The following is a 10,654-nucleotide window of genomic DNA, read 5'->3' as shown; positions in this document are numbered from 1 at the left end:
GGAGGACCGGGACGGATGAAACAGGGGGACGAATGAAACACGCTTGTTTCATCCACAATAGGGAGACCTCCAATCACGTACTTATACATGCTTGTGCAAGTTACACCACAGAACGAAACTTACAACTAATAATAGTAAAGGACAGTACAAGTTGTTTGTCATCAAAAAATGGAATCTCCATCTTTATTCATTTCTGTGTAAATCTGATCAAACCAAAAAGTGTTTCATTCGTCCCGGTCCTCCCCTAGATTAGTGTTAGCCCTATGTTGCTAGCTATATTTGCGTTAGCCCTATGTTGCTAGCTATGGCTTAGTGATTTTGATAGCTTCTTCATATTATGTAATCCCTGGTTATAGGCCATTGGTAGCTAAGAGTAACTGTACTTTGATTTTTATGTTCATTACATTCTGAAGTATGATTTAGTCCACGTTCTTGTTAGTTGGCTACAAACGTGTATTACCGGTGAGACTGCATTTACCGTTTTCGGCCACAGTAGGGCAGCAACAGGCTTAGATAGACTGTGTTCCTTAAATGAGCATTTAAGTTAGGCTATTTAGTTATTTGTGTAAGTATTTCTGTTAGTTATATATTATATTTCTTTATTATTATTTCAGAGACCACACACTCACTGTCTGTTTATGTAAGTGAAGAGAATTGAAAGGTCAAATAATGCTTATTAAGGGGTTAAAAGGTAGTAGTATTGTCACAATACTGAGGAAAGCTTGCGTGCAACGAGCCAAAGTATTCTCTCCTCTCCTCGCACTTAAGAAACTGGGCTCAGCATCATGATCATGATCATGATCACAAGTTTATACAGTTAACATATTTTTAAGCAATGGTAGTGTCTACTTTTCATGTCAGTGAGTCTAACAAAATGTATAATGCATGGGTTGTGTCTTTTGTCTTTTCCCACGTGACCTTCATTCCTGTCTGGGCTGATCATCGACCACTACGTTCCTGTGATCTGGAATAAAACAAGTGCAGAGGTAGTGTTTTCTCTTTCAATGTCTAGTTAATGGAGTAAACAGTGAAAAATTCACCGAGGGGTGGATCAGGATCTGCTTCAATTAGATCCTCAGAATTTTAACAATCAGAAGTGGGCCTTACTAAAGGTTGAGAATCCCTGGTGTAATGTCATAGTCCGTTGTAAATAAATCATGTTTAGAATTTAAAGCATGCCCTGAAATGGGTACCTCGGAGCATGAGGGTGTCAGTCCCCTCCTCTCCCAACTTTACTGTCCTTTTCTACTGTCGCTGTGCCAAAACAGCAGAAATGTGTTTCTGAGCTAATATCTTCTTTATCCCTCTTAGGGGCTACGCAGAAAAACCCAGTCACGAGGGGAACCACTGAGGAGGCACTGTAGCAGGAGGCTACCAAGTACCTGAAGGGGGCGTCAGACAGGGAGGGTGGCTGGAGGCAGCGCAAGAGACTAGCAGAATCACTCCTAGCCCCACAGCAACTCAAAATACTGAACTGCTTAGGAGCACCTGGTTCCATGGCCCCAGACACTGGGCTGACTGTGAGTCAGTCTGTCAGTCAAGTCTGCAAGTTTTTTTTGTTTTTTTTAAGGAACTGTACAGTGTGTTTTGCAGATTAATTAACTGTGTCAAACTGATTGCAATAACTGGGGGACCAATTAAGTGACCAATTACAAGTCCCATTGATATACTACACTTGCTTCAGTGCTTACTGTTATGTTTCTCTGTGTATGCAAATCTGTGTTTTGTTTTCTGCTCCTCCTGTTCTCGGTCCCACTCCCAGATTCCTGAGTGGATCCAGTTATAATTAATATAAATTTCAAAGCATTTAATATATGAGAATTGTGATTTGTCATTTGTGTTTGTCACTAGATGCTATAGAAGCTATGTAAAAATGTGGTTAGTGCTCACCTGGTGGTGCTCTGTCAGTTATTGAATTAATGTGCAGTAATTGAACATTTTAAATACTCCTGTTTTGAAATTATACCTACAGTAGGTGTCTCACTAATTACCCATTATATTATATTTACCAGTTAAATGTTTAGTAATCGTGGGACTATGAAAGGAAGGGTTACCAAAAAAAAATTCAGAGTAAGTTAATTTAGCAATATAAATCCATAAGCCTAGCGCCAATGGGCCTAGGATATAGACAATAAACTACTGGTGGAATGGTGGTGGAGCAATAGCGGGAGCATTTCAGATTACTAGCGGACCGCTGTCCCTGACGCTAATAACCCGCCAGAGGTCCGCTTGCCATTCGATGTGCAAATGGCCAGAAACCCGCCAGCTCATCAATCAGGGTCCGAGCCTTGTATTATATTCCTCCGGAGGTCTGCGAACTCGTCCATCGGGGACCCGCTGTAGATCCGCTAGCCTTGTGTTATCTGGGTTTATCCCTCACCTATGTCCAGAAACAGAAGTTGAACCAATTGCAGAAAAATAACTAACGTTACAGGAATCATCAGTAACTGCTTTAGCCACTGACCACTACCATTAATGTTAGGGAAGCTTCTGCTAGTTGTTGTGAGCTCATGAGCTAACTGTCTATCCCGCTCTTATTGTGCTGGAAGCACATTGGAAGAATTGGAACTGATGTGTCCAGGCGACAAGACCTATCTTAATTTATCATTATTTCTTGTCATTTCAATTCACAGCTATTTCAGTGGCATGACTAGCTTCCGTCCTACCAGTCCTGAACAGAAACAAGCCCGCCACGCACATAGGCCAGGCTGGACCTGGCCTGGTTTTTGTGCATGACAGAGCTAGCCCATTCTTATTTGAGCATAATGCGTGCCAAAAAGGAGGTATTTGACTAACAATGCTTGCATTAAGTATAATTAACTGTAATTAATTGACTTTTGTCACAATGATTTTGTTATTATGATGCAAGCTCATAAATGACCTGAGACCTCCAAAAAGGTACTGAAGCACACTGAGAAGAATAAAGGTAAAAATAAAAAGTTCTGCACTTTGTAGATTCAATATATTCTTCGTATCTAAGGTCTTATTTTCTTTCTTCTTTGCTTTTTTTTTAAGGCTGGGACTAGCTCGCCCTGTCAATCAGTTGGTCTGTTGGTCCACAAAAAATTCCCCACCCTATGCATGTGCATATGTGGTCGCAGCTATTGCAAACTTGCACTTGTTATGCCCTATATATCTCTCAGACACAGCCCAGAAGTTGCATGATAGTGGTGTGAAGTTTCTTAATACATGAACCACACAAACCTAAAAGATTAGATTCCAACTAACCTCAATCTGATAAATAGTCATATTTCCTGCATTAGCAGAATTGACAGAATGTGTTCTCACTAAGAGCTTACACTTATCTTAGTGGTAAGTTCATAACCTAGGCTACTCCAGAACATCACCTCCATCAAACAGAACTTTCTAAAGAAAGATTCTGCTATCGAAACACTCTCACATCGTTTCCCATGTAGCTCAACTTATGAACTTTTGATGTCTCTGGAAAATATGAAGCACATGATGTTGAGGTGCTGTGTGACAATACGTACGCCTACTCATTTCTAGTGGAGATCCCCTAGAACCCCTGGAGCTAGCTGGTCCCACGCCTGGCTACACAGGGAGCGGGGGTGGGGGTCTTTCCTCTTCACTTTCTACAGCAGAAGGATCAAGAGTGAGAAAGAAGCTGGGGAAGGGGGAAGACAGAGAGTCAAAGAGGAAACTGGAGGGACACTAACGTGGGTGAGGGCTTAACTGACAGTTAATTGCCTGTGATGAGAGGGCAGCTAGGGGCAGGTGCTTTTCAGTAACAACCAGCAACTTTAACATTATATGCCATGTGTTTTATCAATTTATTTGTTCGCCATCCTATGCTGGAATCTCATTTTCATATTAATTGCCATTTCTGTGGTGTAACAGTCAGCAATTGATAGATTAAGTGGCACTTTGTTTTAAGTGCCCATTGCATAACCGGTCTGCCTTAAGTTGTGAATGTCAGGCAAACTTTACATGAGACAGCTTTGAGTTGTGAAAACATGTTTGGGTATTTACTGTGTTTTCTAAAGACTGTTGCGACATTTAGTTAGAATTAGTCTGTGCATGTGCGTTTGGGAAGTATCAGTGTGTTGTAACACAGGAACCTGCATTATGGCAGACACGCAACTTCTGAACCTGTGTGTGTGTGTGTGTGTGTGTGTGTGTGTGTGTGTGTGTGTGTGTGTGTGTGTGTGTGTGTGTGTGTGCATGCGTTCGTTCGGGTGTGTGCACGCATGCTGGTATGTGTAGGTTTAGAGGAATGTAGTGTGATACTAGCCAGGCCTGTTGCTAAATGAACATTTCTAATAATATTGTAGGCTACTCATTCTTTCACATTTAGTCACGATTCATCACTGAATCGGTGATTCACTCTGTAAAGCAATTAAAAAATAATGTCACCCTGTGATCCTGCAATGGAGAGTAATCTGGGTAGGCCTATTTGGCCTCGTAATGAGGAACACATTTCATCTATGGCTGTATGCAAGGGAAATCCCCTGGATCGATGCAGGTCCTAATCAAACACAGCAGCCGTTAAACATTTTAATTACAGGACCCGGAGTGGGAGGGGGGGGGAATTGTTTGATTACATGGATTCATTAATTAATTGCTAAAATTAGCATTATTTAATTAATATTTGAATAGATTATTTACATTTTAATTGGTTAATTGGGCTACAAACCTAGCCAAATCTGGCAGCCATTATTGGGCCAGATCCGGCTCAGTTTAGGTGAGTCGCTGAAGAACACAGCCGAGTGCGCCGACACTCTACCTGGGACCGGACTGATTAGGTTCTTTGTGAGGAAACCATTGCGAACACGGGGAGAACAGTCAAATTCCGCACAGACAGGCATGGGAGACCTTCTTGCTGTGAGGCGACAGTGCTGCGCCACAGTAGAGCATGTGAGCGATTTTGGGGTTCTATTAATACATCTATGGGTTCAATGTGCACACTTCTTCGCACACTAGGCCTACCGGGAGCTAGGATCGAACGCTCTACCTCCAGAGCTAGGTGCTGCCTCTGGCACGTGGCCTGCTTATTCTAACACAAAGGTTTTGTTCATGTAAATCTAAGAAGCTCACTTCTGAATTACTTAGAATGAATTACGTATAATTAATTACTTAAGCTATAATTACGAATTACTTCTCAGTTCCCCGCACATATTTTGTGTTATGTTTCTTTAATCCAGCCAAAGAAAATTAGATCATGCGATGGTGGATAGTTCCGCTGCTATGATAGGGATGATGGAGGAGTGAGTTGAAAATTGAGGAGGGTTCGTGTTTGCCATCAGGAACATGAGCTATAGTAGGCCTATACTACCCCAAAAGAGATGTGCAACAATTATGCTCAATAATACTCGCCACTTCTTCTGTGCTGTCCATGTACTCTTATCTACCTACACAAAAAGGGAGAAGGAGGGGGGTTACGATGGCAACCTACCAAAGCGTTTGGCCTCTGACACCGGATGTAGTAATGATTTCTGCTGATCAACTTCCGAGTGGAAATGTTCTGCATGTTGGTACCCTTCTGCAGAAGCACTTGATTCGCTTCACATTTAGCTGAATTTCAGGTAGCAAAAATGTCCAGGGGCTCTAGTGCAGGGTTTGATCGTCACATCACTATCTTCTCTCCCGAGGGCAGACTCTATCAAGTCGGTTAGTATGGACTTTCTTTTACACTCGCATGTGGCTACTGGCTAGCCAAATGCTCTGTCATTGTAGCTAGTTAACGTTACACTGGTTAGCATAGAACGCTACATAGAGATATAGCATACGATTTAAAAAATGTAGCGACTTGGATGGTGGCTTGCTAATTGTAGTTTGCCAATCGTTAAATGCTACAGTGGTACAATCTGACTAGCTAGCAAACTAGCTAACTGTAGCTAGGTGTTAGCGTTAGCATGACAGGCTAGCTCAGCTGTCAGAATCAGATGGCTGTGATCTGACTTGACTAGTACTAACTAGCTATAGCTAGCTTGCTAAATATTTATTTTCCTCGTTAGCTAGCTAGCTACCTAAAATACTGCTTTTAAGTGAATTTGGTGTCTGAAAAAGTCTATGCAGGTATCCTTCCTGTCACTGCACAATGACAATATGGTGTGTTATATATCAGTGTTTTGTATTTCCACAGAGTATGCGTTCAAGGCCATAAACCAAGGAGGTCTCACATCTGTAGCAGTCAGAGGTAGAGACTGTGCAGTGGTTGTTACACAGAAAAAAGTACCTGTAAGTGATGACAAACAAATCATCAATGTCGCTCCACACAAGTTCTCCTTTTGACAATTTGATCAACTAAGGACCTATCTTTGGCCTTTTCCAGGACAAGCTGTTGGACTCCTCCACTGTCACTCACCTCTTCAGAATCACAGAGAACATAGGATGCGTGATGTCAGGAATGACAGGTACTAGGGCTTGCTGCATGACACAGCATGCAGCACCAGTTCTGAAGACTCTTGGCGTTTAAAATGGCTGATGGTGAAAGAACAGATTCACACCTGTTAGAACTAATCTAGTTTCAAGCAAACATTATGTCAATTTGTATCTCCTACCATGACTACATTCGCAGTATAAAACAGTCATAGACCTTGTCTGAACTCCCTCTAAATTGCCCCCCCACCCCCTCTCTTGGTCTCCCTCCCTAGCTGACAGCAAGTCCCAGGTGCAGCGGGCACGCTACGAGGCGGCCAACTGGCAGTATAAGTACGGGTACGAGATCCCCGTGGACATGCTGTGTAAAAGGCTGGCTGACATCTCCCAGGTCTACACACAGAACGCCGAGATGAGGCCGCTGGGATGCTGTGAGTGTACAGGCCCAGGGGACCTTTCACACTGCCGGATAAAAGTGATCTGCTTCGCCTTGCTACAGTCCACCTTTTATTCTCACGTGTGAAAGCTAGTGGACCATTTTGGACTTGGACGCAGACCTGCTGAGGTGGTGGTCTGTAGGTAAACCTGCTGGGGAGGTGGTCTGTAGACCTGCTGGGGAGGTAGTCTGTAGGTAGACCTGCTGGGGAGGTGGTCTGTAGGTAGACCTAGCTGGGGAGGTGGTCTGTAGGTAGACCTGCTGGGGAGGTGGTCTGTAGGTAGACCTGCTGAGGAGGTGGTCTGTAGGTAGACCTGCTGGGGAGGTGGTCTGTAGGTAGACCTGCTGGGGAGGTGGTCTGTAGGTAGACCTTCTGGGGAGGTGGTCTGTAGGTAGACCTGCTGTGGAGGTGGTCTGTAGGTAAACCTGCTGGGGTGGTGGTCTGTAGGTAGACATGCTGGGGAGGTGGTCTGTAGGTAGACCTGCTGGGGAGGTGGTCTGTAGGTAGACCTGCTGGGGAGGACTGTTTTGATTACTGTTGCTATGTCCTAATCTATTGGGGCGTGGACAGTATAGAACGCAAATGGTCAGTAAGCAACTTGCAGTGTGAAAGCAAGCAGGACGGAAGTCCCTTGATGCAGATGGATTAGCATCCAGTCTATCTGGTTTGGTAGCGGTCTAGTCTGATAGATCATCTAGCATGTCAGGCGACACGTTAATGATCTACATTGCAAGCAATGATCTACTACGCAGTGTGCTTCTAGTGTTCACGTTTAATAGCCAATGATGCCTTCACATAATCTAATCTTTGCTTGTTTGAACCGTTTGTTGACTAGTGCGTTCATACCCACATTTTCAGTGTCTCACTTGAGGGGTTTGTGTGCATGCGCGAGTGCTCCAGACTAAGGTTTTGGTCTCCTTTGTGCTCCAGGTATGATAGTGATAGGTGTGGATGAGGAGTGCGGTCCCCAGGTGTACAAGTGTGACCCAGCAGGCTACTATTGTGGCTTCAAGGCCACGGCCTCAGGCGTCAAACAGACAGAGGCCACCAGCTTCCTGGAGAAGAAAGTGAAAAAGAAACTCGACTGGACCTTTGAACAAACAGTTGAGGTGAGTCCCTGCCCAATGAACGGACACGCATACACACAGCGAGAGCTTATCAATGCAAAGAAATGGAAGTGAAATCAAATGGTAGGGTGTTGGAAAATCCCTATGTGGAAAAGGAGCACGAGACAGCATTTGGTTTATAGGCCCCCCTCTGTCGCTCTCCGTTCTCTCTCCCAGACGGCCATCACCTGCCTGTCGACAGTCCTGTCCATTGATTTCAAGCCCTCTGAGCTGGAGGTGGGCGTCATCACGTCAGAGAACCCCAAGTTCAGGTAAAGCGACACAGAAATACTGTATGGCTGTGCGCAGCACACTGCAAAAAAGGGGTGCTCTATAGCAGTGGTTCTCAAATGGTGTGCCGTGAGACAAGTCCAGGTGTGCCGTGGGACTTTGTGACAACCATACATTATTATTGCAATATACAACTATACAAAAAAAGTTATTAATAAATTCTTCCATCCACGGCATCGGCATTAGGCCGATACTGGCCCAGAACGGCCCAGATTAGAGATTGGATGGGAGAAAAAAATATGATCCGTTGGGATGCGGGCAGCGTGATGTTACAGCAGCAGCAGTAGTAGTAGGCTAGCATGAGCATGTGAGTTGGTAGGCTACCTGTAGAATAGTCATGTCAGCAGTGATAAGTATTTCAACCTTGACTTTCTATGAATTCATGGAAATTGACAGAAAGACATTATCAAATTGAAATGTGACGTTACTGAAAAAAGAACAAAAAAACTTACTTTTGAATGAATCTCAATAATAATTGAAAGGCTTAAAAAGGAAAGGAATGTCAATTTTACACAGGCAAGGACATTAAAGACAAAATCATCACACCAAAAATTCAAAAACCTATGTCAAAACACCTCAGAATTCCATAACACATTGCTCACTGAATACCCTCCACCCCAGGAGAAGCAGAGAAAGCAGCCTCTCTGATATGAACACAGGTGTGCCTTGAGATTTTGGCTTGCTCTTTGGTGTGCCTTAGGCACAAGAAGTTTGAAAATCACTCCTCTATAGAACCATTTGTAACAGTAGATGAATCCTATGTAAAATAAATAAATAAATAATAATAATAATACATAAAAATAAAATAAAAAAGTAGAAACCTATGTTTCTAAATACAACCTTTTCAGCTCCACGATAAGGTGCTGTTTGGAGCCCTAAATGATTATTTCTTACCTGAAAAGTATTCTATCTAGAATTTTTTCAGAGGGTTCTTCTACAAACCGTTCTATGAAGCACTCTTTTGTTATTAGAGTAATTAAAGGACCTCACAAGGCCGTGATCAGATCAACTTGATCTGGGCATGGTATTTATTGCACGTAATGCTAGCTCACTTACATTATAGTAGTAATAGTTGTTGTAATAGTTGTTGACTATTCCAAACTATCTGTAGACCATTTCATGGAATGTTCATAATCCAAAGATTACACTACTTTGGTCCATCTCAACATTCGGTTTGCAGTACGATAACACTGTCAAGTTGGCTAACGTTAGTGGCGGAGGCTAGCTAGCTAGCTAATGTTATAAATGACAAGAAGCTATTTCTTGAGTCTCCCAAAGGCAGAACTGTGGACATGTATCAATAATAATAATAATCCCACCACCAAACAACAAAATTCCAAATTTAATTTGGATATTTTCAAAAAGTGTTCAACTTGGTAGACTATTTTTTGTTTGTTTTTCCTGTATCAGCCACCAAGTCGTTGCCCTAGTGACCAAAAATTCCATTAAAGGGTCTATAAGAACCAATGGAGCTTTCGATCACTAGGGCAACATCATCTTGGTCCAGGGAAACTGCACTCTAACCTCTGGTATTGTTGTTTTGAATATGAGCATTATGTGAAATGGACAATACCGTTAAAAAACACAAACTTTGTCGAATGTAGAATCTTAATATATGTCTATTCTGCGTGCAGGATTTTAACTGAGTCTGAGGTGGACCTCCACCTGGTATCTCTAGCAGAGAGAGACTGAGGCAGAGCCAGGACTGAGGCCCACAGAGACCTGCTTCCTTCCTGTATGGGAACCAGTCACAGAATGGTGGGACCAAGCCCCCAGATGAAGAATGGCGTTACCTTTGTTTTCTGTATATTTACCCTGTTCCATTCAATAAAAAAACAATTTTGGAGTAAAACTCTGTTTCTGTACATTGTTTTACTCAAAAGCACATTTTCACTGAATGGTTGGTAACATACTACTGTACATGATTCAGATCTACATGGAGCTGACATGAAGGCTGCAGATTCTGTCTGCGGCATCTTTCAAGATTAAAAATGTTTTATTGGCCATGTATATGGTCACATACTAGGAATTTTACTAGGGTAAACTGTTGCAGATGACATAGTACAGAGTACAGGACAGTGCAAAGACATGACAGTGCAAATGCAGTATAAAAAACATTGCAAATACAAAATGCAGTGCAATATACGAAACACGATATACTGTTAAAAAGGGAGGCAAAAATGCAATTTACGTAATAATGGAGTGTGGTGAGTATGTACAGTGTGTGCAGAGTGTAGTGTGATAGATGAGCAAAGTTTTGTGTGTACAGTGTGTGCCATTGATGGATATGGAATAATCAGGTTGTGTGCGAGGGGTGTAGAGTCAGTGAGGGGAGGTATTGTAGGGGGACACAAGCCTTGTTAATGAGAGGGTTGTGGGAAAGAAGCTGTTATTGTGGCGTGTGGACCCATTCCCGATGGACTGCAGTCTCCTGCCCAGAGGGGAGTGGTTCAAAGAGACCGTGACCAGGATGAGAGGGAT

The 10,654-nt window shown here is 42.9% G+C and overlaps 1 protein-coding gene across 1 annotated transcript; it reads left to right on the top strand.

The window, feature by feature from the left end:
• The first annotated feature begins 5,487 nt into the window (after positions 1 to 5,487).
• On the top strand, positions 5,488 to 9,983 carry LOC311309934 (proteasome subunit alpha type-6). The gene is made up of 7 exons (XM_084439291.1): positions 5,488 to 5,628; positions 6,104 to 6,198; positions 6,293 to 6,374; positions 6,615 to 6,770; positions 7,707 to 7,885; positions 8,060 to 8,154; positions 9,808 to 9,983. Exons 1-7 carry the CDS (start codon positions 5,553 to 5,555, stop codon positions 9,863 to 9,865), a joined length of 741 nt encoding a protein of 246 aa, XP_084295417.1. The 5' UTR covers positions 5,488 to 5,552; the 3' UTR covers positions 9,866 to 9,983.
• The last annotated feature ends 671 nt before the right edge of the window (positions 9,984 to 10,654 follow it).

Source organism: Borostomias antarcticus (genome assembly GCF_949987555.1).
Source record: "Borostomias antarcticus genome assembly, chromosome: 6".
NCBI classification, from domain to species: Eukaryota; Metazoa; Chordata; class Actinopteri; order Stomiiformes; family Stomiidae; genus Borostomias; species Borostomias antarcticus.
Note: the sequence above shows the minus strand (reverse complement) of the source record. Positions and strands in the feature narration are given on the sequence as shown.

What these genes read in the sequence shown, in the direction of transcription:
- LOC311309934 (XM_084439291.1), top strand. Translation starts at nt 5,553, where the DNA reads ATGTCCAGGGGCTCTAGTGCAGGGTTTGATCGTCACATCACTATCTTC. An exon ending in GGGCAGACTCTATCAAGTCG is followed by an intron (nt 5,629 to 6,103) that starts GTTAGTATGGAC and finishes GTATTTCCACAG; the next exon opens with AGTATGCGTTCAAGGCCATA. An exon ending in TCAGAGAACCCCAAGTTCAG is followed by an intron (nt 8,155 to 9,807) that starts GTAAAGCGACAC and finishes TTCTGCGTGCAG; the next exon opens with GATTTTAACTGAGTCTGAGG.